Source organism: Chamaea fasciata, unplaced genomic scaffold, assembly GCF_029207755.1.
Source record: "Chamaea fasciata isolate MVZ Bird 193981 ecotype frontalis unplaced genomic scaffold, bChaFas1.0.hap1 SCAF_4, whole genome shotgun sequence".
In the NCBI taxonomy this organism is placed as follows: Eukaryota; Metazoa; Chordata; class Aves; order Passeriformes; family Sylviidae; genus Chamaea; species Chamaea fasciata.
The window spans coordinates 54,335,888-54,348,898 of NW_027094089.1; the positions used below are offsets into that span (position 1 = coordinate 54,335,888).

Consider the following 13,011-nt stretch of genomic DNA (forward strand, 5'->3'; position numbering starts at 1 on the left):
CTAGGAAGTTAGAGCACAAAATTTTTAATGTTACACTATGTCAGATCTATTCGAAAAATGTTCTCAGAATGTATAAAACCTGTACTCTGTAGACTTTAGGTTTGTAAAACATGCTTATTTGATGATAGTAGGCTGTATATCTGTAATAACAATACAGATCTGTATGTTATTAATTAAAATAACTACATCAGTCTGTCATTAGGAAAGTAACTTTCTGAAAGATCTTCAGTTATTTTGGCATAAAATTTATGCATATGGTATCCATATTTAGTATTTGTGAAATGAGTTTGGAGTTGACATCAGAATTTCAAATGCTGGCTCTGGCAGTGCTCATTGTGATGTTCTCGGTGAATCATATCAACTTTGTTTATTCATTTATAAAAACTGACATAATAAAATAAATTTATACCCAAAGGAATATTTGCAAGAATAATTACTTAGACAGAGATGTATCAAAGCACTTAGGTGTAAATGAGTTCTATTGAAAGCACTATTGTTCCTGTTCTTGATATGTTTTCTGGATTAGTACTTCAATGACTGTGAGTCTTCTGAGAAAGTGACTCTGTAAAAATGCTTCAAAATATAAATACCAAATATGGATTATTTAAGGATTGGCCTCTCTATATTTTCTTTTCTTTTTTTTTTTTTTTTTACTATGGGAACTTCTCTCACTGTTTCTTTCCTGATAAGCCAACAGAATAAACCTTAATTAATCTGCTGTTTCTTTTTAAATTAGTCACTTCTGTGCTTTTGGGAAAAAATAAATGGTTCTCAATGGGAGATTGCTGTTGAGGGCATCCGAGGAAACCTGTACTGTAATTACCATTTAGGTATATATCTGCCTTGCCTGGATTTCTTCAAGATATATTTGAAGTTGAAACTTAAACACACTTTATTCTGTCTTAACGATGACTAAGGGTTACCAAAAATCATGTGGGCATTAAGAGCTACTAATCAAGGCTCACAAGTTTGCCTTGAGAACCAGTTGACCATTCAACTGTGTGGGATCAGCACAATTTTTAGCACATTATATCCAGTTTCAATGGATTTTCATTCTAGTTCATTGTTATTTTATTGAATCCAAATCCATGGAGGTGACTTGTATGCCTTTTTCTATTATAAAAAGTAAAACTTTAAGAGAAAAAATACTTTATTCTCTGATTTTGTGAAGACATAATGGAAGTAACATTATTTCATGTTAATTTTTAAGATTTGCTTGGGACATTAGAAGAAATTCTTCCTAAACTTCAAAAAGATGTCAGTGTTTGGATAATGGCCAAGGACTCCACGTTTCTAAGTGTGCATACGCTTTTAGACAAAATAGAAACTGCATCTGAAGACCCTGTTCCAGTTAATCTGTGCTCTGCCAACAGCCTCAAGTCAGCTGTTTTATACATATTTACTTCAGGAACAACAGGTACAGATCTGCCAAAGAGTTATGTTTTCCTTCAGCTTTCATCTAGAAACTTGATTTTTCTGAAACTCTAATATCTCAATACCAAAATGTCATGTTTCTCATCCATAAGCATTACTATAGAAAAACATGTATTTCTTGTAAGTAAGTGGTTCTATTCAGTGGTTTATCTGTTTCTTTTCTTTATTTTTTCCTGCCACATTGTACAAATACTATGAGAGGCTTTATCTCTTATTATGTAAGAACCTTCACAGCTAAGGTATTTATAAAACATTGGTTTGGTTGGTTTACAATCATGATATATAGTGTTTTGTGACCACGTAACACTGCCTAGCTAAAATTATTAAGATTTTACCTGGAACTTTAAAAAAGAATCTTGAAACATGCAAATGGACATGTGTTTTTCTTTTATTGTCGTGTTTTATACAGGTCACTGTAGAGACGGAAAATAGGATTAAGTTATTAGCCTTTTAATTTAGAAACAGGTGTCTAAATTGTGCTGCAGCAGCTAAGAAGCAAAGACTTAAAAAAACCTGATCACTGGCATGAAAGGCAGCATTGTTTTTAAGATTAGCGGATTGGCATTTTTATTCAGTTGAACACAACAGTTTTAGCCACACGAAGATTGAAAATGCATGTGTGGATTGAGGCTTTGTTCCTTCATACAAATAATAACTTATTTGCTTCAGGTTCTCAGAAAAAATCAGGAAATAACATCAGTCTCCAATAAGAAAGTTAGGAGGTTATAAATATCATCAAGAGAAGAAGTTTTATTTGTAATACTAATAGTAGAAATATGGTTAAGCTTGCTGGTTAAGAGTTGGGAGTTAAAATTAGCTAAAAAATATTACAGAATTATCCAGGTGGGATGATTTTGTTCCTACAATTAGAATCAGAATATCCGTGTGATGTCTCAAGTTTCAGTTATATAGACTTTAAAATTTTTTGAAACTTTGTATGTAATATGTTAATTTACGATGAATTTCTGTATGTACCATATAACTAAAACAATAAGGTTTGTTTAGTCTGAAGAGTATGGAATAAGTAATTCTGAGTAACTGAGCATTTTCACATGTTTTGATACACCAATGACTGATAATCTTAATTAAATGAAAGGAGTATTTTGCATAATCTGTAGTAGTCTCTCTGTAAAGGCAGAAGTAAAAACTGGAGACTGTAGAAAACGTCCTGCTATGAACAATTTATTGGCAACCTAGGCATATTCCCTTTTCTCTTTAGTGCAGAAAAGTGGAGTAGCCTTGAGCTAGACTGCACAGATTACACTTCCAGCTCTAGCTAAGTCTTCAAATGAGCAATAGCTTTGCTAGAAAAGGTGAGAAAACTTTATGAACCGTTACATTTTTTGAAGAATTGAATAGTTCTCACTGTTCATCATCAGCCTGACTCAGACTGAAATATGTGTGTGTGTTTGAGAACACATATATTGTGCAAGATCACATCCCCTACTGAGATTAATAGGTACCAGAGTAGTAGTCCAAGAAGCCCTTGCCTGTTAGTCTGCATGTTGCTGAAGAGAAATGCTGTGCTAAACTTGAAGAAACTCATTCAGAAGAACCTAACTGGTGTGGTCTTTTCACTGATTTTTTGTTGTTGTTGTTGTTGTTAATTCTTCATAGATTTCATAGAGTTCTAAAACAAATAGAAAGACGTATGATTGTTAGATATGCACCTGCTGTGTGATCGAATCCATGTAGATCCTGTACCTTTCTTATTTACCTTACAGTCACTTTGACTCTTGCCTTAACAAGATTTGTTTGGTGTGATGCCTCTTTTTGTTAAAAGAAGTCCATATTTAGAGTAAATTTTTTGTCCCTTCTTGCTTGTTATAATTTGCTAGCAGGAAAACCAATGAGTTTCTCCATGTTTCCACTTACTTGAATGGATGTGCCATCAAACTAAATAGCAAAGAGACAAGGTAAAAATCTGGCTAATCTTTCTGTGTACAGAAACATGCAGAGTAGTATTAAACAGTCAATTGTCTATTTGTGGCCATCTAAAAAGATGATTGACAATTTGGTTGCAGAAGAAAGAATTGATTCTTTTATGATTTTAGAGACTTTATGCATGGATTCTCTTTAAGAAATGTTTTAATCCATTATTTTGATTATTCTCTTTAAGAAATCTTTAATGAATTATTTTGATTTTATTACAGGTCTTCCAAAGGCAGCAGTCATTAGTCATTTACAGATTCTTAAAGGAGCTGCTGGACTGTGGGCCTTTGGTGCTACTTCAGAAGACATAATTTATATTACTCTGCCTCTTTATCACAGTGCAGCTTCTCTTCTTGGCATTGGTGGATGCCTTCAACTGGGTAAGGCTTGTTTGCTTTTGTTGTTAGTAGAGAATTCAATATTATAAAGATGATAAAACAAGCTTAGGGAAATTAATGCTACTACCCCTAGGGAAACTAATGCTTTGCTCAAATTAAATGAGTAGTCTTTTTTGGAATAGCTGTGTATTTTGGGGAGAGGAGATTTTTTTGTACTAACAAAGGATCTCTACAAGCTCTCTTTGAGGAGAAGAATTAGTTATCATAATTTGCATCACAAATATTTTGACTTCTTTATGTTTAGGTAAAAAGGAAGTTAAGGGAAGATGCAGAATTTTGACTTTTTACCCATTTAATTTATGTACTGTTTTGACACTGACAGTAAATCACATGTATTACTGAGACAGTAGGTGTCCTCAAGAACTCTTTTGTAAAAGATTTATTTGGAGCTCCACGGCAAATATTTTGTTTCCTTATGCATCATGTACAAGTCAGAGCAAGGGAAATATCATTGTGTTATGGTTAATTCTATGTGAATCTGCACTGATGAATACTTTCTTGAGAAATAAGGCTTCAGTGATACCCAATTGATTTACTAATCAGCCTGAAGCTTCTGGATATTTTCAGTTAAACACTTGAACACAAGAGTTCAGGCCAAACTCTTAAAATATGTTATAACACCAACATATTTGCTGTAAGAAGAGAAGCTGATTTCTTGCTTTTAAGCTCTGATCTATTGCATTATTGTCTCAGCCATGAGGCTGATTTCCTCTCCCTTCTTTGTCTGCCAGTTTGAACACACATCTTCAAATAAAACAGCTTAAATACAGCGTCGTTCTCTGAGCGAGGCTGTCTCAGTGCCTCAGATGTTCTGTTTTATAACTAAGCTGCCACACAGAGAAATTGCTTAATTTCCTTTTCCTTACTGCTTCCATAAAGGTGCAACCTGTGTGTTGAAAAAGAAGTTCTCAGCTAGTCAGTTTTGGAGTGATTGCAGAAAGTACAATGTGACTGTCATCCAATACATTGGAGAACTTTGCCGTTACCTTTGCAATCAGCCAGTGGTAAGTGGGATCAAAGGAATGCCTATTCGTCTGTCAGTACATTCATTGTTCTTCGTGTGGGTATGCTAAAAGGGAAATTAAACTTCATTGGGCATGTCCTTCTGCCCTTTTCCTTTATGTGAGGTTCTGCAAATATTTGATGGTACGTAGATGCTTAATAAAAATAATGGCTTGAATCATGAAGATATACTAAAAGTACTATAAGGAACAATTTTGAGACTAAAAACTGATTCAGTATCATTTAGTGAAAAAGTACTATTTCACAGAATTTCACAAGGTAAGTTCAAAAACCCACAATTACTTTTCAATGCCTTTTCTGAATTTTCAGGACTTTGTTTCTTGGCATCTGAGTGTGTCAGAGGTCTCACATTTTGTATGCTATGTTTTAGCACTGTTGTGTTTTGTGGAAGGTGCATATTCTGAGACCATTTAAATTGTACTTTTAAACTTGGAAAGGGCTTGGTCTGAGTTAGCAGCTTTTTGTTCAAGATGAAACATTTGCCTTTTTCCAATGATAAAACGATTCTAGATGAAAAATATTTAGGAGAACAGAAAGGATTTTGTGAAAGTGTACATAAGTTGGATGCAATTCAACTGTTATCTCTTTGAAAAGCCTCCCTTTGCCACTATCATAATTTCATTTTGTTATTAAAAAAATAAATCAGTGGTTTATTTAATTTTCAGTGAATTTTATTAAAATGATTCATCTCTTAGGAAAAGCTATCAGTAACTCAGGGTATTTAATATGAAAATTATTAACATCATCTTTAAGCAGTATTCTAAAATAAGAAAATGCAAATCAGTTTTGTTTTCCAACAGAATAATAATTTGCATTAATATTTCAAGTTGCTGACCAAAGAATGGAAAAGGTCATTGAATTGCTTTTCCGTTATGAAAATTTTCGAGAGTATGTTTAAGCAATGTAGTTGTGTGTCACGGATCCTACTGCACTATCCTTGTGTGCCTCAGTAAAGTAGAAGCTCTTGAATTAAAGGGAGCGTGGATGATGGCCCAGTGAAGACCACTGGCATTGATGAGACACCAGAATAGTGACACCTTCTCTGGTTTGTTTGGTTGGGGTTTTTTATTTTTGTTTGTTTTTGTTATTTTGGGGATTTTGTTTGTTTTTAATTTTTATTTGATTGGGGGCTTTTAACTTTATGGTAAAATAAGCAAAAAGTTACTGAAGAACAAAAAATCAAGTTACAGATCATAAGAAAAATCAAGGCATCAGGGAGGTGTAGTTTTTATAAATTGTGATTTTTTTCTTCATTGTAGGTTAACTTGATTTCCATGAAGCCATTTTCCTTCTCTCTAAAGCTTCACAACTGTTGTTGCAGCCTGTTGCAGTCTGAGATATTAATTGTTCCCCTTTTCTGTTCTCTTACTGTACAGGGAGAGCATGGTTTCTTTTCCCATCCCTTTTTATCTTAAAGCACAAATTATAGATTAATATACTTAATTTCTGAAACAAGCTCTTCCATTTTTAAGTCCTTACCAAGCCACCATGAAGTTAAAGCAATTTTCAGTTGTGCAAATAAAGTCATTTATACCATCCTTAACTATTTATATACTGCATACAACAGTTATATAATCAAGTTATTCATTAACTGTGTAACTATTCTATTTATTAATTTATATATATACTTTCTAAGAGCTGGCATATCTAAATTTTCTTGCTTCTGTGAGGCTAGCCATTTTTTTCTTTGTTTGTTTGTTTTGGTTTTGCTTGTTTGCTAAGCCTTCTCAAGAAAAATTAAAATTATAAAATAAATCATTTTGACAGCTAGGTACTTGAAGAAAGTGATTGAGTATCTGTCATGTTAAAACTGGAAGAGAAACATGTTCACACAAATAAGTGGAAGGTTTTAAAATATCTTATGCAATTTACTCTTAGTTTTCAAGTAAGTAAAATAATTTCCTAATTTGGATTTCATTAATGTAGAAGTACTTATATGCTAGTAGCACGAGAAATATAGGACAAGTTTTAAAGTTCTGTCAGGATATTATGTGAGCAGTGTTTGTGAGATTAGAGTGCTACAAAGTCCTTCTAATTAACCCCCGATTAAATCCATAGCAATTAGCTTATTTTCTTGATTTGTTTCTTTAACACTAAACTTGAAAGAAATGGTACTATATTGCTTACAATTGGGGTCCACACTGTGGCCTCCTATTCCATAAATTCTGAACTGAACTTTGGACATGTCTCTATGGTAGCATATAGGCTCTTGGCTGAGCTTTCCTTACTGGTTTTGTCTTGTTTGATCGTACTGCCTCCCACTCACATCTGCAACAGCTCTTGAAGACTCTTGCAGCAGATATTTTTCTGAGGTTATTCTGCATCCAGTTTGGTTTAGTAATCTGTTTTCTGGAAAGAACATTAGTTAGAAAAGGAAGTTGTCTTTTTTCCTTAGGTACAAGTACAAAAAGATCTGGCATTATGTGACATGCGTAGATTTTGCTGGGTTTCTAAGTGAGTAATCCTCATGCCTGCCCTTTTCCAAACACTTTTCCTGCGGCATTTTGATTGTAGTGAAAATACAATGATCAGCATTGATGGCTAATAGCCATCAGTAGCTACAAAAAGGATCCCTCTCTAAGATACTAGCATGACTACTCCAGTGAAGAAGAATATTCAGAAAATTGATAAACTGCTCTTGCTGGCTGTCATTGCTCAAAGTGTCTGTTAACAGTGATCTGAAAAACTACAAGAGTATAGCATAGAAGAGCTCCCTGTATTGCTTCTTAGCAAAAGCCTTGGAAATACTTCTTTCCTAATCTGTGGATATATTTTTATTAGAGGCTTGCAACTAATTTAAATTTTAACATCTGAACTGTAAACTAAACCTTTCAAAGGCAGTTTCAGATTTATTTCCAATTTGATGTAATCATCTATTTAATAATGCATTACATCCTGAAGCTTTTGGAAAGATGGAAATGGTAATGCACCATCTCTTTTCTGCTTTTCTGTAAAAAAGACCTGAATCCTATTACAGAGGGTAGGAATCAGTGTCTTCAATCATTATGTCCTGTTTTCTACTTTTGTAAGCTGTGATGCAGTATGGCGGTATTTGTATGATTTACAAATCATACATGATTTGCAGGAAATAGGTAAGCTCTCTATTAAAACCAGAGTTCACTTCTGCTTCTATTCCAAGTCTGTGTCACAATTGTATCATTGCTTACAATTTCCCGTTTAATATGTGTTTTGTTTTATGTCCACTTGGTATTGAGACGGTGTTATCCTCTGGGACAGGTAACATTTCTTATTTCCTTAAGGTTACTTAAGTGTGTAAGACCCTGCTTATCAGCTTTCAGACTTTGTTTTGTTAAGCTGAGGCAAGACAGGCTCTCTACTGGATGCAGTGTGGCCAGTGGTTCTTTGGATGGGATTAAGTTCTGAAGTGGCTTCAGAAAAGGTGCTTAGGGATTTATTGTGTTAAAACTCTTCTGTGTTAGAACAATAGTAGTTTAGAAGGAGAAAATGAGGAATTCAGTGCTACTGGGATAAGGAAACAGAATTAATATTTATTTCCCTGCAGTTGACTAAAGTGTTGTGGAAAGGGTTGTAAGGATGGGGTTTATGTAGTTGGATAGTATTGTCTCTCACCAAGAAGCAGTTTTCCTTAAAGGAAGGGAATTTGATGGTCATATAAGCAAGGAAAAATTAGTCAGCAGGCACTTTTCTGCAATGCAGGTTTTACTTGTAATCACATTTTATTTCCCATTAAAGTTTAGCTCAGTTTTTGTTCAGTACTGGAAATTTTTTCTGGTATCCTTAAAATGTGGAGTGGAAATTTGTCAAGCCCCTTGCAGGTTTTTGGCATAAATATTTTATTGAATACCGTAAAGCAGTCATATGACACAGTTACAAACAACCACATCTGTAGCTTCCATGGGAAGGCTCCTAAGAATCTCTGCATGTCATTAAAATTTAATCTACAGGGGGAATTTTGCAATTTATTTATTCTTCCAGTGACCTATCCTTTAAAAAAAACCCTGAAGCTATTTGCACGTGTCACAAGAAGACATCATTCTTAATCCGAGGTGTTGCTGATTTACTTCAGTATCAACAGTGCCTAAAATAAAATTGAACACTGTTTATACATACTGTCAGAGAAAATAGAACTTTTAGAACTAAGGACATACCCAGCACATCTGAAATCAAAGCTCAGAAAAGGCCATGAGATTTGGAAGCTTGTATTTTTTCCATCTAGACAGTATCATTTGACCTTATGAAAAACAGATTCTATGTCACAGCAAACATTTTGCTTTCAACTACCATAACTACAACAACAGTTACTATTTTTGAAAAGTGTCTTTAAAACAGGATATAAACCCACCTGTTTTTCTTACTGCCTTCTGATACTTATATATCCTGGCATACCTCTCTTGGTACCCACACATGATCCTATGTCTGTTTTCTCCTTCTTCCTGCTAATAATGGTAAAAGTTTTCAGATGTTCTTTGTGAAAAATGTCTTCTGTAATGTCTTAGGAAGCGTTACTTTTTCAGATCCAAATCAGCCCTGAAGGCTAGTTACAGTGTCAACTACTAGTTCTAGCATGGTGGATCATGACTTAAGAGGTCATGCAACTTGACCAATTTCCCTCCTTACAGCTTTCAGTTTTTCCTAGACTTCCCCTTTAGGTTAAACTAGTGGAGTCATGCAGAAAATGTGCTCATATTAAAGCCTGGAAATCACTATCATGCTTTCACAAAGGGAAGCTTCATATTGCTCACAGAATAGTGTATGTAATATGCACCATTAAAAAAAAGTCTGCATGTGCTTTAGTTCTCTGAACTGACCTTTGAAAAGTTTTGTGTGATTTGACTAGTGCCCTCCTGGGACAATCACCAAAATACAATTATCTACTTCATATTACTGGTGGAACACAGATAAAAGTGACTTTTTTTTTGTTGGTAGATATTTTCTGGGAAGATAGGAGTAGAACTAAACAAAACATTTGCTATTAGAAGAGCTAAATGAAGAGAGCTTCTTTTAGAATATAATTCTAATAGATTATCAGGAGATTAGTAAAAATGGGGTGAGAGTGACCTATATTAAATAGCAAGTAACCAGTTGCTGAATGAGAAAGATATGTCCTTTTCCTACTTTTCCTGTCCTTCCTATGGTGCATCTCTTCACACCCTTCCCGTGTTCTTTTATTTGTATTTTTAAATTTGGGTATGTGTTTTGCTCAAAAAATCTAGTTGCAGTTTATAATTAGGCATTGCTAAATAGTGAACCTGGATGTGCACCTTGAAAAATGTTTTATATCTATAATAGTAGGATATCTCCCATCTTATATCAGTCTAATAAACTACGTGATGCTCCTTTTTTCAGGGCTAATGTATCAACAGAGGAACTGATGAATGTGTTGTTGCATATACACCTTTTAAATACTTGAATGCAAATCATGTGTCTTCTGTCCTATCATATTTTATATTCAACAGATTTTTGCATGCTCAGGCCCTGAGATTGCTTTCAGCTTCATCAAAACCATGATACAGAGAACAATTCATGCTTTCTTTCCTTGAATTATCTTTGCTTCTCTCCATTTGGATTTTCCTTATGAAGAAGTAATAAAAGAAGGGCAATTAACTTGTTTTCTTGTGTTTGTTTAAAGCAGCTGCTCAGCACGTTTTTATGTAGCTGCAATCATGAGTCCTTCCTGCACCAGTTAGTGTACTGTTGATAGCAGTCTAAGAGGCATTTGCCAACAGCCTAATCACGTAGATAGTTCAAGTGGTTTATTGAGAACACTTAAGGAGAAAAGACTGCCAGATGAAAAATCCCAGGTATGTGCTATTTAATCAGTAAGGCAGATCTTGACTTGTCAATTAATTAATATACAAAAGAAACAAGCATGCAAGATGGAGACAGAGTGTGTCAAACTGATTTATGATGTGTGCAGATGTTTGGTACAGAGTTCAAAGATCTTGGCAGAATAAATGGAAAAAAAATCCAGGTGTACGGTAAGAACTGCTCTTGCTTAAAAATGCATTGATGTCAATGAAAAGGGCATTGAAAAAGTGCTTCACCTTTACTGTTAGAAATAAGTGGAGGCAAACTAAACCCCATTTTATTTAAGAGTCACTCTGAATTAAAAAAATAAAATCACTGTGCAGGAAAATAAATAGACATTTTTAGAAACCTTGGAAACATGTTACAGCATTCTGTTTTTTCAAAAATCTCTTGTCCTAACTACCTATGGAAAGCCATTAGTAAATTCAGAAACACAAATCATAATTGAAATATCAGAGGACATGGAATTTGAACTTACTTGGATTTGTTTGTGGTAGGTAACCAGGGGAAGGCATTGAGTCCTTTGTAAATGACCTATTGTGAGGAAATACAGCTTTTAGTGTAGGAGGTGTTAATTTGGTACGGTGTGTTTGTAGTGGGCTAAGAATACACATGCACACAATTGCTACATACCAGCTGTTGCAGGGCAGCTGGCTGACATGCCGCATCTTGATTAGGTGTCAAGAATGGCACAGAGAAAACAGAGCTTTTCTGCTGGAAGAGAGATCTACTAGGTGACTCGTTGGAATTCCTTCTTCTCCTATAATTTTATTTATTGTACCAAAGGTAAGCTAGTTGATGAAATGCCATCTGAAAATGGCAGAAATTCAAAGCCTATATGGTCTAGACGGTTTAAAGTATAAGTTTCTGCATTTTTATTTTATTTCCTTTTTCATTAGAACACCCTAAGTGTTCATCATTCAAACATGTTTTTGTAATTTGGTTAAATTATCATCTCTTTTCCTTCCCTTCTTTTTCTTAGCATTTTATTTACTGCATAACTATTCAGCCACAATGCCCATGGATACCAACATGCCTGTCCTAAGAGCTGGACTTCGGCAGTGATCTGGACAATAATATATGTGATGATGTTTGATGTTAAAAAGAGATGGCAGATGTTAGAATAGCTAGATCTGTTTTATTTATTGTGGGTCTCTTTACATTGAAAGTTAGTTATACATAAAGCTGACATGAACTAATGTCATATATTAGTTATAAAAAAGATAAAAATAGATAAAATATTGCTATATAATCACATGTACAACTAATGTGAATTAAATTCACTGCTTGAAATTTCCCTAATTTTAATAATTTTCTTCATAGTTATTAAACCTGCTGGGAGATGAAATTACATATAATTTTCATTCTTACAGCTGAAAGATTGCTAAATGCATGACAGTTTTAATGTCTTCAGCAGAAAGCCCTGCAATACTCTTCATGGAATCTTGTATCGACAGAGAGGTACAACTATGGTGGGGCTGACTAAATCACAAGTATGGCATTTGCAGCAATTTAATCTAACACTGGATCTACCTTAGTTGTGAAGAAGTGAATTACTGCTCTACCTTTTAAGAAATCTGCTATCTGTTATCAGTTCTTGATAATACCATACACCTTCTTTGTATTTTTGCAAAAAGCCTGAGTGCTGTGAGAGCATCCTTTCCTGAAGTGAGGTGGCATTACATTGTATTGTGGATGTTGATGGTAGGTGTTAACATTGCAAGCAAAGTGGGATGATGACCTTTCAGGACTACCCTGCATCTTTTCCACTAGAGAAACCACATTGTGCTGTATTAATATAAACCTGCCAAAGTAACATAAGGAACTGAATTTACTGGGTTTTTTTGAGAAATAAACCCAAACACCAAAATCCACGTAGGCCACTGTCTTCTAGTTCATCCAAGAAGTAGACCAGAAAAAAACCTATATTTTCAGCAAACAGCTATCAATGCTTTTATTTTTCTTAATGCAAAAATAGTAGAAGCAAAGTTTTTTTATTAGCGTGGTCTCTAGAGGTTTTGAATGTTCCTAGCCTGATGAAAAACTCAACTACTGTATGTATATATATGCATAAGTTTGTCTCTTCTGTTCATTGTGGAACAAAGAATTTCCTTGAAAGTGTACCTTGAGCTATTTTTTGTATCTTAGCAGAGGCAGTATATTTGAATAATTCAGTGGCATCAGCAAGAGATAACTGCTGTTCAGCTGGACACGTTCATTTCAGTTTAGCATTGAAATTGCAAGGAAAATACACTTAGGAAAGTTTTATGTAGAGCTGACAGGAATATTCTAAAAATGGTGAACAATTTTCGGGGCGGGGGGGGGTGGGGGAAGCACCAAAAGCTTTCCTGATTAAGTTCAAAGTAACACTGAAGCATTTTAGCTTAAAAAATACAAACATTATTATTGTTCAATGACAATAAAATGAATTTGA

The 13,011-nt window shown here is 34.4% G+C and overlaps 1 protein-coding gene across 1 annotated transcript in view; it reads left to right on the top strand.

The window, feature by feature from the left end:
* Nucleotides 1-13,011, top strand: part of SLC27A6 (solute carrier family 27 member 6) — a 36,383-nt gene that overhangs the window by 6,637 nt on the left and 16,735 nt on the right. Inside the window, exons 2-4 of the mRNA XM_066181624.1 lie at nt 1,211-1,417; nt 3,588-3,746; nt 4,644-4,768. Of these exons, the coding sequence (XP_066037721.1) occupies nt 1,211-1,417; nt 3,588-3,746; nt 4,644-4,768 (491 nt within the window). The remainder of the gene's footprint in view (nt 1-1,210; nt 1,418-3,587; nt 3,747-4,643; nt 4,769-13,011) is intronic.